Below are 16,611 nucleotides of genomic sequence, written 5' to 3' on the forward strand. Positions count from 1 at the left end.
TATATCTTTTTAATAGTAAATATCAGATCACATGTATATCTATTTTAGAAAAAAATTGAAGAGTTTTTTGGATGATTTGGCATAGTAAGTTAGATAATTTTCTATACTGAAACATAGAATTTTCCTATTAAATAATTTATTATTAGTTATCAAGTAGAAGATTTTAGGATTCCAGTTATTCTAAATATATTTTTAGTCCAGTAACCTTACAATCTAAAAAAGAAAAAAGAAATTTTGCCTTACTGTTTTTTTAGATGCTTGAAATAGGCTTGACGACTTGATAATGGCTGATACTATTGTGTGTTATTTCTATGCATTCTATATTTCTTGTAACAAAATTGTAATCAGCTCTATAGAGACTCAGTAAAATACATAAAAATTAAAATGTGCTTTTTCTGATTTAGATCATCAACTCTTAACTAATCTTGAAAGAAATACCTTGATGTTATTTGTAATTTTTCTGCCTTAGAGAACATAAGTCCAGAAGAAGAATATAAAATTGCCTGCCTCCTCATGGTCTTTGTGGCCGTTTCTTTGCCCACACTAGCCAGTAATGTGATGTCTCAATATAGCCCTGCTATAGAAGGTAATAGTAGTTTAAAATTGTTTTGGCACTGGGAAAGTTATGAGTTTTGATACAGTAGGTACTTTTCAAATAATTGTGCTTTTTTTTTTTAACACAATAAGAAATAGATTAAGTTTTGCTAGTTACTAGATGTGTAATCTTAAAAGACTGAATTTTTCTTTTTCTAAGCCCCAGTTTCACCTACACGTATGAACTGTATACATGTGAGCCTCTGGGTGCCTGCATGTGTATGTGGCAGTGGATAGTGAAGGGACTATCCAACTCTTAGGATTATTTTAAGGATTGAATGGGGAAATGTTTGTAAAGAAGCTAAACACTTAAGTTGTTTCCAAGACAGTGTAAAACTGATGTATGGTTTCTTTTAGGGGTTTTTGAAAATGTGCCTGTTTAACACAGCTGTGGCTGTTGCTCTCTTCCACACTATTTTTAAAAGCACTAGTTCTCATGAAAGTAAAGAGAGGGCAAGGCAGGTTATGCCTCAACTCTGTTTTTAATCATGCCACTATTTATGTAGATTATAAAGTCATTAAAGATTTGATATTTTGGGGTCACACAGAAACCACAAACCCTATATGCACTTTCTCAGGGCACTGCAACAACATACATTGCTTGGCCAAAGCCATCAACCAGATCGCTGCAGCTTTGTTTACAATTCACAAAGGAAGCATTGAAGATCGGCTTAAAGAATTTTTGGCGGTATGTATAATCAAGCAAAATTCGTGACATTTTTTTAGAGAAAATTAAAAATCACAACTGTGGGGTATAACAAAGTAAATTCTCTTAATTTATTTATTTTTGGAAGAAGAAACAGGCAAAGACAGGGTATTAAAATTAAGGAGCAGTTAGGATGGCTTAGCAGTCTCTTGTTTCTAGAGCTCTGCAATATGACTTTTTTTTTCTGAGCTGATGTTTGGACTGCTCTAGAATTTTGCCTAGTGTTCAAAAGAGAAAAAGACAAAACGAAAGAAAATTGAGGCAAAGGATGAATGTTCCCTCTAAAAGGATATATTTTATTTATTTCCATTCATTTGGAGAAAGTCTGTGAAGGGAGACAAACTCAAAAATAAGACTGCTACTCACTGCCAAAAGAAGGTAGTAATGCTGACTCTAGCCTCATGAAGTATTGCTCTTAGTTTCTGTGCTAGTGTAGCTCTTTCTTTCCTTTATCAGCATACCTTTTTCGTATTTTACTTAAAAGACGCACTTGTGATATAAGAACACTAGAATATTTGCATCTTTTCAAGTTATAAATCCTGTTAGCTTTTAAAAATTCTTTTTTTAATTTTTAAAGCAAATGTAGTACTAATTGGAGAATAAAATAACATTTATTTCAAAGAAAACAGTATTAAGAGTTAAAATTTTTCTTTTTCGTTTTATTTCCTTCATTCAAGCCCTAATGTCTTAATCTCATTGTAGTAGTATTAATTCAAACTCAGTGTGAAATTTTCTTATTTGGAAATTATGAAATATAGTTAATACAGATGTCAGAAAGAGAAAGGAATTTAAATTGTTGTGTTTTGGGGGTTTTTTTTTGACTTGTTCTAAAAAAAAAAAAAAATTAGTTTTAAAGCCCAGTAAGGAAAAAAAATAAAAATAAAGACCAGTAAGAATATTTGATTACCTTAACTAAATATTTATTATTCCAATAATTATTATTGAAAATCATTCTAATAATTTTACAGTATCATTTATTATCTTTGTGTCTGTTTATACCTTAATAGCTCTTAAATTACTGCTTGAAAGTATAGAACCTAAGCTCACCTTGTGATTGAAATGTGTTGCAAGTTGAAGCATACTGAAAAAAAAACAAATATCTGGTGAAGGTTTTATTTTAAAAAAACTTATTTACTTAAAATGTATGTCTACTTTTAAGCTTGCATCCTCCAGTCTACTGAAAATTGGCCAGGAGACAGATAAAACAACTACACGAAATAGAGAATCTGTTTATTTACTGCTAGATATGGTAAGTCTTATTTTAATTTTTGTTAATCACAAAAAGGTTCCAGTCATTCCTGATAGTATTTTCTTGGTATTTTAGTCATTATAGTAATAAGAGCTGATGTACTTTTTTGACCATTTATATTCACTCCACCCAAGCCACACACTTTGTAACAATTGCTGAAAAGACTGCCATATGGTAAGGATATCAGAAAACAACAGAATGAATCACCATTACCTGTAGAGTGTTCTTTTATAAATAGTTTTTCAACCTATTGGGAAACACTCAGGCTTTATATTTTCCTAGTCTTCCTAGTTTCATCTCTTCCAGTTTTCTGAATGTTCTCTTTTCTGACTCCATCTCACCCATCTAATAGCATTTCCTGTAACTTTCTGTGCCTAGTCAGTTCCTTCTCTTTACTGCCATGAAGCCAGCTGTGCTTCTTTCTGTAGTGTGATTGTTTCCTCACTTAGAATAATTTCCTTTATCTGCAGAGGTCTGTGTCTAGCCCAATAATGATTCAGCGTACTTTGTAGCTCAGATCTTTTTTTTAGATAGACTTTGATTACTTTAGCCTACATTGATTTTTCTTCTCTTTTGAAAACTCCAGAATTTAACAGCTTTCCACTTAATCATAGATGGTCTGAGGTTTGATTTGGCTTTTTAGCCTAGTGTTGCATTCCCAGTTAGACTTGATGATATGGACCACATTTTAAATAAATGGTATATTGTTGAGGGCAATGCAAGTGTTTGGTACTTCCTGTTGATTAACTGATTTGATTGAGAAGTAGTGATTTAAAATGTTTTGATGTATACACTATGGCACATTTACATTTCAGATTTTAAGTAAAAGTAACGTACTTTTAAAGTAAAAGTAAAAATTTATATGTGTTCCCAGTAAGAGCAATATAAAATTATGCTTTACTCATCGTCAGTAAATGTTTCCATTATAAATAACTTGAATTAATACAGTTTTGGAATTTTTCAGATTGTGCAGGAATCCCCATTCCTGACAATGGATCTTTTGGAATCTTGTTTTCCTTATGTCTTGCTGAGAAATGCATATCATGCTGTCTACAAGCAAAGTGTTACATCCTCTGCATAAAATACCTACTTATTGAAGACAAGCACGCATTTTTGTTGCCTCTGTTTTACCTGTAAACTGTGGAACTATTTGACCTTAAGACCTGAAAAACAGTTTTGTGGATTATAAATTTCATTCATATGGTTGTATTTTCTGATCATCAGTTTCTTAATATGGTTGTACTTCAGTATACTTGGTTGATTTAGGTTGCACATTTACGGAATCCACTGAAATTATTCCAATAATTTTAGAATATAATTTGTTTGAAAAACATACATTCTCTATGTTTTTGATATTTGATAATGGAAAACAAAACCTTTGCTTGTTTATTTCTGAAAAAGAATTGTATTTAGTGATTATTTTAGATAGTGATACTATAGCATTCATTGTGTGTAAATTATTTCATATAGGGAAGAGTTCTGACCTGTACCTATTATGGTTCTTATTGAAAACAAAACTGGATGTGCATTTCTGTGATGTTATGAATACATTTCTACTTTATTTTGAAACATTCGCCAAACTAATTACCATAACATTGTATAACATTAAAAGTGTTCATAGACTGCTTAGCATTAGAAGCAGACTGTGTCCCCAAATTCTAAAACAGCAGCAAATGTTGTTGCTTGTATAGAGCCTAATAATAATTTTTAGACTAATTTCCATGGTGCCCTGTTGGCATTAGCACTACCATTGTACCCTGCTGTATAATAAACAATCTTAGACATTTATCAACTGTTGATACAAATGTTAGTCCCTAACCACTTTTTATATGTTTTAAATTTTTGAAATTCAAGTGTACCTGCCATAACAAAATAAACACTAGACTATCACATTTTGAATGATTTCTTTTTGGGATCCTCAGAAATTTATTCAGCAAAATGGAAGTTTTTTTGTTTAAACTTAGTTTAAAATAAACTTTAGTTTATTTTAGGTATATCTAAGTAGCACATTGATACTAGGTCACCTATTATATTTGCTTAAATGTTTTGAAAAATATTCCTCTAGAAAAAATATTAAAATTAGAAAATTAAGTTGCATAACATTTTTTAAAAATTAAGAGCTAAAAGGAAACTTGTGTGCCATCAGCTTGCTAATTTTTATCGGTGAGAAAATGGACAGATTTATTTGAAAGATTGAGGGAAAAACACAGAATGATCACAGAACTAATGAAAATGTTGAGAATTGCTGTATCAGTTAGTAATGAATGAGAAAGACATAAAGAGCCTATTGCTTGGCAGTTGACATGGAAGGCAGAGCACCTCATTTAATTTGAAAACTAAGTGGATATTTTGCTCTTTGATTAGCATGGTAAAGACTTTTTTCTCATGAGCTGTGTATCTGGATATCATAGAGCTTCTGTTGTTCATAGCTTCTTATATATACACTGGTAACTTGTGTTAAGATAAAAGAAAGCTACTGTGAACTTAGTTATAATTTTTTTGTAGTTCAGATACTGGAATGAAATTGAAGTACAAGACTATATTTCTATTTTGTGTATGGTTTCTCCAGTTTATATTTAAAGCAGGGAATAGTTGTCACTATCTGTTGAAAATTTCCAGTGGTAAGGAATTTTTTAATGAAATAGTTTTAGACTTGAAATAACCTAAATACACAGTAAACAGTTGAAAGCAAGATTAAATGCTGTTTGCTCTGAAATACTAGGATCCTAAAGCGGTAATAACTTGTCAGTAGTAATATCCTCAAAAGGTAAAATAGGCACTTTGAGTATATACACTTCCATTGGGGTAGTATGTGGAAGGGTTAAGACATTATTTACCCCTGTTCAGGTGAAGAAAAAAATCACTCTTTCATAGTCCTGTCAAGTTTATCTTGCCCCAGTTTTTTTCTCATATACCTAAACTGACTGACTAACTGGTGTACTATGGGATTGTTCTTTGCAGAGAGCCTTTCTACCCCTCCCCCCAAACAAATTTTTAAATAAAGTTAAAAGTAAATTGACAACTACTATTTTTAACATCTTGTTTGTCTTAACTTTTCTTATTTTCTTCTGAATTTATACTGCAACATGCTGATTTTGTTGTTTTCTCTACAGTAATGTAATCATAACATATATACTTGCCTGTAATCTATTTATTTCACTCAAGTAGAAAAAGTCTTTGATATTTGATATTCTTTTTAATGCCTCCTTGTATACCATAACTAGTTTAAAAGTTTCTTTCGGATGAACATTTAGGCAGGTTTCTTCTTTTTCATTACAGGCATACCTTGGAGATATTGTGGATTCAGTTCCAGGCCCCTGTGTAGTAAAGTGCATATCACAATAAAACAAGTCACATGAATTTTTTGATTTTCCAGTGCATATAAAAGTTATGTTTACACTACACTGTAGTGTGTTAACTGTGAAATAATAGTATGTCTAAAAAAACACATACGTTAATTTAAAATGTTTCGTTGTTAAAAAAATGCTAGCCATCATCTGATAACGCAGAGTTACTACCAACATTCAATTTATAAAAAAATGCAGTATCTGCAAAGTGCAATAAAGGAAAGCGCAATAAAAGGAAGTATTCCTGTATTATAAATAGTATCTTGGTGAACTTGGGCTTTTATCTCCTTTAGCATAATTTCTTACAAGTAAAATTGCTTGGTGGTAGGATGCATACATTTTAAACATATTAAATTTCCCTCCAATGAAATTATATCAGTTTTACAATTGTGTATTTGAGTATAATTTCCTCCTGTGGTAAACTGTTGATATATACCAATTTTACTATTGTTGATGCATCTTTGCTTCTTTAAAAGATGAAACATAAATGTTTTAATTTGCATATCTTTGCTTACTAGTAAAGTGGAATATCTTTTTTAAGTTTATTTGTTGTTTTTATTTAATGAATTACTCATTTTCAAGTGGAATGGTCCAAAGATTTTTTTTTAGTGCTAATGGGACACATTTGCATGTTATTTTTGTGCATGTATTTAGAATTGAAAACACCCCCAAACAATGTTAAGTATAGTGATATGACTATTAAAATATAGTCCATAGTAATTAATGTTAGTATGCAGCTACTTTGATTACTGAATTTTAATTGACCTTCAGGAATATAAAGCATTTATTTCCAAATCCAAGTTAAGAACAGCATTGCTACAAAAGGGTATATACCTGTTAAAGAATGAAGGGACTTCCCTGGTGGTCCAGTGGTTAAGACTCCAGGCTGCAATGCAGGAGGCCAGGGATTCAAACCCTGGTCAGAGAACTAGATCCCACATGATGCAACTACCATACGCTGCAGTGGAGATTGAAGATCAGACCTGGCACAGCCAAATAAATAAAAACAAATTTAAAAAAAATGAAAAGATATCCAATTTAAGTATACAAACTACAGAGTAGATTGAAATTATGTCAGGACACTAATTCCTTAGTTCTAAATTTAAACTGTTAAACAGATGTATTACTAAGTTACACACTAAGCTAATTCCAAAAGGTACTCCATATGTAAGAAACTATCTAAAAATTTTAACCTCTTTTCTCAGAGATGTCATTTTGAAAACTTTATGTTCTAAAGTAAAAACATCTACCAATCAATGACTGATTCATGTCAAGTATGGCAAAAACCACTACAATATTGTAATTAGCCTCTGATTAAAATTAATTTAAAAAAAGCTACCAATCAAAAGGTGAAAAGCTGTAAGGCTTTCCTTGCTTTTTGTGCTGATAGCCTGGTATACATACTTAAAAAAATCCTCTTTCCCCCTAAATTGATGTAATTAATACTAACCTTTTAAATTACCAATAAAATAGCCAATTAAATCACATCCTGTAAAGTTAACTTATAAGGCTCTTTACCTTTTAATGTGCTTGCTAAATTTGTGTTTCTATCATTCATTCCAACACAGACTTCATTTTTTGCAAAGTTCCCTTTTTACGGAATACTTTGGAACCTAGGTTAAGTGGCCATTTTATTACTAAATATTCAGAGGAAATATAAATCTAAATCATATATTAAGCATAGTTAAGAAAGGAAATCACTCCTTAGCTGTCATTAATCCATCTTACCTTTATTTACTGTAATCAGTACCTATTTTTTAGATAGAGCTAATGCAGGATTTCTGATCACAAAGTGTCCTCTATTCAGTCAGTTTTGAGAGCACATGTCTGAACTGTTGAGAATGAAAGAGATTACCCCTGCCTTCCAGGATCTTAGAGTGAACTGTGTACTGGTTTAAGTCATAATTTAATCAACTGTTCTATTGTGCTAGTGTTGCCAGTTTCTTAAACCACTGCCCCCCTCCCCCACCCCAAATAGTAACATATTAGATGCTCACTACCACAAGCCTAGGGCTCTGGTATTTATTCAGGAGAAAAGACAGTTGGAAACTTAGAGTTCAGGGAAGATTGAGTCCAGAAGATTAAGTCAGAACCTGGCTTTATGGGTTGTAATTGGCACAGTGCTGTGGTGATAGTTTTGAGAGTCTGATGCAGTTGAGTAAGTATTGGCTGATGCTGTGCTGTGCTTAGTCAGTCAGTCGTGTCTGACTCTACAACCCCATGGACTGTAGCCCACCAGGCTCCTCTGTCCATGGGGATTCTCCAAGCAAGAATACTGGAGTGGGTTGCCATGCCCTCCTCTAGGGGATGTTCCCAACCCAGGGATCAAACCAGGGTCTCCTGCATTGCAGATTGGATTCTTTACCATCTGAACCACCAGAGAAACCCAAGAATACTGGAGTGGGTAGCCTATCCCTTCTCCGTGGGATCTTCTCAACCCAGGAATTGAACCAAGGTCTCCTGCGTTGCAGGCAGATTCTTTACCAGCTGAGCTACCAGGGAAGCCCAAGTATTGGCCAGATGAGATCAATGTAGTTTAAAGTAGCAATACCCTTACCAAGTCTTTTTGTTTCCTCAGTTATTAAAACAGTGAAAAGTGAAAGTGTTAGTTGCTCAATCATGTCTGACACTTTGTGACTCGATGAAAGAGGAGCTTGGCGGGCATGGGTTGCTGAAAGTTGGATATGACAGCAACTAACACTTTTCACATTAAAACAGTACCTTAGAGTTAAAATAAGGTGTTCCTTCCTTTGTGTTAGACTCCTATCCCTTTTGTTTATTCAACTTATCTCTTAATTTTCCCTTCCTTTTCTTTAGAAGAGGTAACCATGGAACTTGACACACAGGCTTCCCATGACTTCCATCCTGGATTCTCCAGTGAGTCATTGGCACTCTTCCTAATCATTTTCTTCTTGTCTGCTAATTAATTCATTCAGCAAATATATATAGATTCCTGGGTATAATAGTGAGCAAAATAAAGAAGTTTCCACTTTACACTTAAGTTCTCATCTGAACGATGATGGACAGAAAAGGAGGAAACTTCTGATGGTGATAGGGAAATGTACAGCATGATGAGCTGAGGAGTGGGCACCACTTTAGAAGTGTCATCTGGGAAGGCCTCTATAAAACCTGAAGGATGAAAAGAAGCCAGAAATGGACAGAACAGTGAAGGTAAAGCCCAGAAGACAAAAACAAACTTGGCATACATGAGAAGTAGAAGTATACAAATTAGTATTTCTGTCACAAGGAGAGCTTGACGGAGCCTAATTTGGCTAGCTAGAGATTTTCCTTTCTCTGGTCAGCCTGTCTTGCTTTGTTCTTTGATTGTATATTAACAGTTTACCGATCCAATCAAGACAAGTAGGTTATAAAGAAGGAAATGAACTGAACTTACTGATGCTGTGTCATTGATACGAGAATGATAAAATCGATTATATACCATCAGGTTTTCTAAACCAAGCTCAAGTTCTATCAGACGGTGAACCATAATCTACTAGTTAATGTGCATGAAATCATGTTCACCTTTCTATTATAATGACATGCCTCTGGGAGATTTCAGCTGTGTTATTTGTAAAGATTTGTGAATGAATAATCAATCCTTAAAGTAGTGTAACTCATATCTGTTCTTCATCCCTTTTTTACCACTTGAGCATGAACCATCATTTCATTTGATTGTCTTGGCCTGAATTTCAAAATAGACACCTTGCTCTCTTTTTTCTAAAGGTACACTATAAAAAGAATCAGTTTGAAATCTTAAATGTTTTAATCTTCAGTGAGAAATGATTTTTGAGTTATTTGATCCTATTGAAAAATATTTATTGACTCTGCTCTTGTGTTATTTTCAGAGTGGAAAGTTGCTTTAAGTATGTTAAATTGCATTCTTTCTTGTATGAGCTGAACTTTCTGTACCCATCGCTGTAGTTAACATTTCAAGCATGCCTAACTGAAATGTTGCATTTCTAAGAAAAGTTTTTAGCCTGTCATTCTGACCTGAAAATGACAAAATAGGATAAATTAGCAATCTAGGCAAGAACCTAGCCATAAAGGGCCATGCCTCATTTCTGATTAGGTGCACACACCTTGACCCTTATCTTTCTACTTCTTTCTTTTTGGAAGTAAGATGGATGGACAAGTTCTTGGGGTAGGTTCTGGTCTGCCTCTTACATGAGATTCACAAACCTGGAAAGCAAATGAGCTGGAGATGGGACTGTGTGGTGTATGCAACCTTGATGATTGCCACGTCTTAACTGTGGTATATGGCTGAATCACATTGATTGTGCGCATATTGACCAAAAGGTCAGTGATTGAGTCTTGAAATTAATATTTGGCAAAGACCAAAGTTAAAAAGTACCATCATAGGATATGTTCTAAAATACACGACTAAATTTTACTCCAAAATTGTATTTTATTGCATCAATTGCATTTAAAAATTGTAGTTCAGAATCATTAATTTCTCAGTTTTGTCAACTGACCAGTTGCTCCCACCCTCATGTTTAACTGCTTATTTAAGGTATTAAATAGTTACTGTCAAGTATACAGCAGAGACCAACTCATGATTAAGTTGCTATCACATCATTAACTCCATTAGTAAGTTAACAACAGTTCCTCTTTAACTCCTGGATTTAAAGTTTTGGGGGTCAGTGGTGGTGATAAAATTTTATTATTCTCACAGACTGAAACTGTGCACTGTTGAATAACGTTTTCAAAAACAAACCTAAAATATAGTGCCATGTTTATTTTTTCTAATGTTTTTTGCATGGATTTATTGCATCACACTCCAGTACTCTTGCCTGCAAAATCCCATGGACGGAGGAGCCTGGCGGGCTGTCGTCTGTGGGATCGCACAGAGTCGGACACAACTGAGGTGACTTAGCAGCAGCAGCAGCAGCAGCATTGCATCACACGTTTGACTGAGAAAACAGTTGTCAGTAAATGTAGGTTCTAGAAATGTGGCAATGAAGCAATGTGCCTGGCTGTCAAGATAAAAATATGGGTTCTGAATTTCAAGTTACATATCATTTTTAACTAAAAATGCACATTTTTAGTTAAATGCACTAAAAATGCATGCACATTCACACCAATTTCAGCATCTCTGCAGTAGAAAGAGGATCTTGATAGCAAGTATCATGTAAGAAATACTTGCATTCTAAAGGCAAATTCATGCTCGAACTGATGGATAGAATTCAACATGTAAAGCACATGGGGAGATTTTCGCTCCAAGTTACACCTAAAATGTTTATTTGAAAGAGAACATTCAATGATTAATTATAAATCAAGATGCCATGCTAATTAAGTATGACCGTAACCTTGTGTAATTACATAGTCATTGATTCTACACAAGTTCTGGGTGCCAGAAAGCACACTGAAGTAGGCGTTCAACTGTTAAATCTTGCCAGGGCTGAAGGTAGAGCAGATAATGTATAAGTTCTGAGGCAGAAGCTGAACTTTAGTTCACTCCTAGTTCTTACCTTCAATCATAAATGTACAAGGGTCCTTGTGTGCAGCTGAAGCAAGGCCCAGCTGGCAAAACTTGAGGTGGGAGCCAAGAGAAAATTTGACCTTAACTGTTAATAGGGGCTTTTTCCAAACTGAAAATTTTGGCTAGGGTAATTGAGAGCTAATGTTTACTGAGAGATCCCCATTTACCAGATACTGCAGTATAAGTTTTATCTAATTTAATCCTCTAAGTATCACTCATTTTGTTCTCACAATAACCGTACATGATGATTATTCTCATTTACCAGTGTGGAAACAGAAGCTCAGGGAAGATAAGTAACCTGACAGACTCACACTGCAAGGAAGTATCAGGGCCAGGATTTAAATCTGGCCCAGAGCTGTACTCTTGTCTTTGCATTGTCTCTCATATATGAGTGGGCTTTTTTTTTTTTTTTTAAATCCAAAAGTATTTAAAGCTACACTAATTTAACTGCAGCTCAAGGAGCAGAAGAATAACCCTTACTCGGTGCTTGCATTGTGTCACTCTCAATGCTAGACGTTTTCATCTTCTTTAGTTATCTCATTTGATCTCCAAAACCAAATTACTTAGTAGGGATTATTTTCTGAATTTTAATAAACAAATAGGAAGCTGTCTCAGCTTTAAATCCCTGGCCCTGGTGTCACAAAATTATTTGGGTGACAGCACTAATAATTAAAATTATTCAATGATGGCTGTTGGATTTCTCACCTATTTGTTGTTCAGTCACTCAGTCTTATCTGACTCTGCAACCCCATGGACTGTAGCACACCAGGCTTCCCTGTCCTTCACCATCTCCCAGAGTTTGCTCAAACTCATGTCCATTGAGTCAATGATGCCATCCAACCATCTCGTCCTCTGTTGTCCCCTTCTCCTCCCGCCTTCAGTCTTTCCCAGCATCAGAGTCTTCTAGTGAGTCAGCTCTTTGCATCAGGTGGCCAGAGTATTGGAGCTTCAGCTTCAGCATCAGTGCTTCGAATGAATATTCAGGGTTGATTTCCTTTAGGGTTAACTGGTTTGGTCTTCTTGCTGTCCAAGGGACTCTTTTCAAGAGTCTTCTCCAGCACCACAGTTCAAAGGAATCAGTTCTTGCCTCTACTTCTACTATATTGTGTACTTTCCCAAAACAGTGAAAAATATTTTTTGGGTGTAAATAACAGTGAGCTTGAAGATGCATGCCACTTTCTGCCCTTCATGACAGAGTTTACCTCTACACTTTCTCTCTGACCCTTCATAGTTTAATCTCTACCGACCCTAATTTCTTTCCTAGTCTGTGTTCACGCTCCCTTGCCTCTCCAATATGTAATAGATAGTATGTCATATTTACCAATTTTGAAAATACTCATTTTCATTTTCAGGCTCAAACTCACATAGTATTTATACTTTCTATCTTAAGAAAAATTATATTTTAGTGAATTTGTGACGCTAACCCAACTATTGAAGTGAGATCATACCTTGGAATATTCAGCATTTAGCCTTACACTTGGTGTAAGGAACTCTGTAAACATGACTGATTAAATGATTCTGCATGTATGAAAGATGACTGTATCTTCAAAATAATAGCTAATATAATACTTGAATGAAAAATCCATTATGTAGCAGTGCTTATAATAAAAGAGCATTTTAGTCTTTTTACCTAGATAGAGCCTTAGAAATTAGCTACTTCAAACTACTCAAGGGTTAAGTAATTATACCAAAGTTGCATAGAAAAAGACTGGAACTAGAATACTGTCTTCTTGATTCTTGGTACAGTGCTCTTTGTGCTGTGTGATACTGCTTCATATAGTCTTAATCATAATGAGCATTCACTGGCTCTTGGTAGGATTTTAGGAGTTGATGTGTGAGGTATGATACCATGTCATCAAATTAATCTGGGATTTGAATCCAACTGTCACTTATAGATGAATTGCTTGACTCTTCTGATTTTGTATCCTTAAATGTAGAATGGGGTTAGTAACTATTGTAAGAGCTGTTGTGAGACTTAAACAAGATTATGTATATAAATCAATGAGATTGGAGCCTGCCACACAGGTATTCAGTTAATAGTGGTTATTTCTCTGATATTATTAGGCTATTTGGTTTTGCTTCTTATAAAATTGCCTTCTGAGAGTTCATCACTTTTTTAGGAATAGTATAATGTCACAATTTCCATTCATGAGAATGGATGTTTTTGTGTCAGGCTAAATTCTAGCTCCGGTTAAATTCTAGCTCTGGTTTGAAAGTCGTTACATTGTCTTAAATGGGAAAAAAAAATTTTTTTTAATCTGCTCTATACTGTAATTTATACTGTATTTTTGTATACTACACACAACAGATGTAAAGCTTATACTTTCAAATATCATTGCAACATCTAGAACAATTTCAGCAATTGCTCATTGAAACCCTCTGTGTTTTTCTTCATGTTGTCTCTTATGTCTGTCTCTTATATGCATCACCTCCCTTTTCTTAGCACGTCAGCCTCTCTTTTTAACCTGTAGGTGCCTTTATTATTTACTTACTTTATTGCTTACTGAATCACAGTGTATTTGTTACATGCCTGTGTTTTCTTCAATTCTGGGAAAGCCTTAAGGTCAGAGTCCATGTTTATTTCATCTTTCAATTTAGTCATACCCCCAACCCTGCCTAGCCTTCAGAAAATGTGCTGTCAGATAGAAAAGACTGATGGCTAGACAGATACTACAGAACTCCATTGCTAATGATGCTCTTTGCTTTATGATGGGCGCAAGTAGTTTTTTTTCTCTTTATTCTTATGAAGGAGCACAGGATTATTAGTTACAGTAGGTCGGGGTCCTAGCACCCAGAACAAAGGTAGCTCAATGGTGACACAAAAAAGTGGCTTCTGTGATTTCTCCTAATGAGGTGATTCACATGTCCAGAGTATCTGGGGGAGAATGTGAGGAATCTAAGCTTCTTATATAAATAGGCATAAGAGTGGGAGCACTGAGAGAATATCAAAAAGGTGTTCCATGTTATACGAAAACAAATTTTTTTTAATTTAGAAATTAAGTAAAATTACAAGGACAAAGAGGTTACCCAGGTGGCGCTTGTGGTAAAGAACCTGCCTACCAGTGCAGGAGACGTAAGAGACACGGGTTCAATCCCTGGGTCAGAAGATCCCCTGGAGTAGGGAATGGCAACCCACTCCAGTTTTCTTGCCTGGAGAACCCCATGGACAGAGGAGTCTGGTGGGCTATAGTCCTGGGGTCATACAGAGTCAGACATGACTTAAGTGACTTAGCATACACACACCAAGGACAAAGAAGAGGGACTATCAGAGAAATTACAGAGTGACTGCTCAGGTCACTGTCCTGAAATAGAGAAATGACCCTTTCAATGTGGTGACTGACCTCTAGCTAGAGTCAGTACTTCATAAAAGAGGCAGGAGCTTTGAGACACTTAATTGTAATCTTATCCCTTTTCAGAAATACCTCCCATACTCAAGCTGGTCTGATGGTCTTCTCATGTCACTAGGCACAAGGATTAGTAGACCTTGAAATGTTATCCTATCAGTATAACTTCACATCTAGTCTCAAGATTGCACTGGCAATTAATTCCCTTGGCAACTGATCACACAGTGAGGACCGACCAGGCTCATTTGCTTCCAAGACAGCCAAATACCCTTGAAGAATAAATTCCTCTGCTGCCAGAGGTCACAGCACCCAGAAAGTGTTTAGAGGAAGCAGCTGATGACCTCTCCGGTGAGTTCTGCTATTCTTGTCATATCAGAGCCTAAGTCCAATGGTTGCTGGCAATACCATGACTTCCATCTGAAAGACCACACAACTCAATATATTCTCTTCTGCGAAAACAGTCTGCACATTGATTCTGCAGAATGTGACAGTGGGAAGATAATTGTGGTGTTTTAAGAACAGCTTCTGAGTCCCTCAGGCTATGCTATGTAAACCTCTGATAGGAATTCTGCTTTGCTTCATATATTAACCTCATTGTTCCATTGAGGTGAAAGTTCATGGAAAGTTTTCACAGGGTGAACCCTCATAATGAGTTTAATTTTTTGAGAAGGAGGACACCTTAAAAAGTACCTGTATTCCTAGGGGGTGGGGCAGGGAACACCCAGGTAGAGGTGTTCACGTGACTCTTTGCGACCCCATGGACTATACAATCCACAGAATTGTCCAGGCCAGAATACTGGAGTGGGTAGCCATTCACTTCTCCAGGGGATCTTCGCAACCCAGGAATTGAAGCCCTGTCTGCTGCATTGCAGGTGGATTCTTTACCAGCTAAGCCACCAGGGAAGCCCTCTAACATAATTACTTGCTGCCAACAAGAAACAAAGGACATCTCTACCACAAGCTTTCTGTAACATCTGTCTAGCCATCAACAATTTCCTCCTTACAGTGTATTTTCTGAGGGAGAAATTTATTACAGAGGGGTGTGTATCCTTACAGAGAAGGCAATGGCACCCCACTCCAGTACTCTTGCTTGGAAAATCCCATGGACAGAGGAGCCTGGTAGGCGGCAGTCCATGGGGTCGTGAACAGTCGGACACGACTGAGCGACTTCACTTCCACTTTTCACTTTCATGCATTGGAGAAGGAAATGGCAACCCACTCCAGTGTTCTTGCCTGGAGAATCTCAGGGACGGCGGAGCCTGGTGGGCTACCGTCTATGGGGTCACACAGGGTCGGACACGACTGAAGCGACTTAGCAGCAGCAGCAGCAGTGTATCCTTATATTTTCAATCTTGAAATTAATAGAGCCCTTCATGTAATTCTAAATAGCTTAAGTTCTAAAGAAAATCAGAAAAGAAGAAGATACTGTGGCACTTTTTATTTTTTTATTTTAATTTTATTTATTACTTGACTTCATTGGTTCTTAGCTGCTGTTCACAGGTGTTCTATAGTAGTGGCAAGTGGGGGCTACTCTGGTTGCCATGTATGGGCTTCTCATCCTAGTGGCTTCTCTTGTTGTGGGACTTGGACTGTAGGTGTGCAGGCTTAGTAGTTGCAGTGCACAGGTTTAGTGGCATGTGGAATCCTCCCAGACCAGGGATCAAACTCATGTCCTCTGCATTGGCAGGCGAATTCCTAACCACTGGACCACCAGGGAAGTCCTGTGGCACTTTTTAAATGCACAGTATCCTCAACAATGATTGTGGAGGACAGTGGGTTTCTGAGAAATTATATACTCTTCTGTTTTAGCTGAAAAATCTTTCAAAGATTGATAAATGTTCAAAGTAATGCTTGAGTAGGGAAATTAAACAAATTTCCAGCTTTAATTCTAC

At 35.7% G+C, this 16,611-nt stretch overlaps 1 protein-coding gene across 22 annotated transcripts in view; it reads left to right on the top strand.

Moving 5' to 3' along the window:
• Positions 1-4,439, top strand: part of NCKAP1 (NCK associated protein 1) — a 112,920-nt gene extending 108,481 nt beyond the window's left edge. For 17 of the 22 annotated variants that reach the window (XM_081580981.1, XM_081580983.1, XM_081580984.1 and 14 more), the window contains 4 exons: positions 470-586; positions 1,173-1,282; positions 2,460-2,549; positions 3,514-4,439. In XM_081580981.1, the coding sequence (XP_081437107.1) occupies positions 470-586; positions 1,173-1,282; positions 2,460-2,549; positions 3,514-3,630 (434 nt within the window). In that variant the 3' untranslated portion in view covers positions 3,631-4,439. The remainder of the gene's footprint in view (positions 1-469; positions 587-1,172; positions 1,283-2,459; positions 2,550-3,513) is intronic. The other 5 variants (XM_081580982.1, XM_081580964.1, XM_081580967.1 and 2 more) reach the window with 1 other exon arrangement.
• Positions 4,440-16,611: the final 12,172 nt, after the last annotated feature.

Source organism: Giraffa tippelskirchi, chromosome 3, assembly GCF_054371585.1.
Source record: "Giraffa tippelskirchi isolate mGirTip1 chromosome 3, T2T-mGirTip1v1.2.pri, whole genome shotgun sequence".
Classification (NCBI taxonomy): domain Eukaryota; kingdom Metazoa; phylum Chordata; class Mammalia; order Artiodactyla; family Giraffidae; genus Giraffa; species Giraffa tippelskirchi.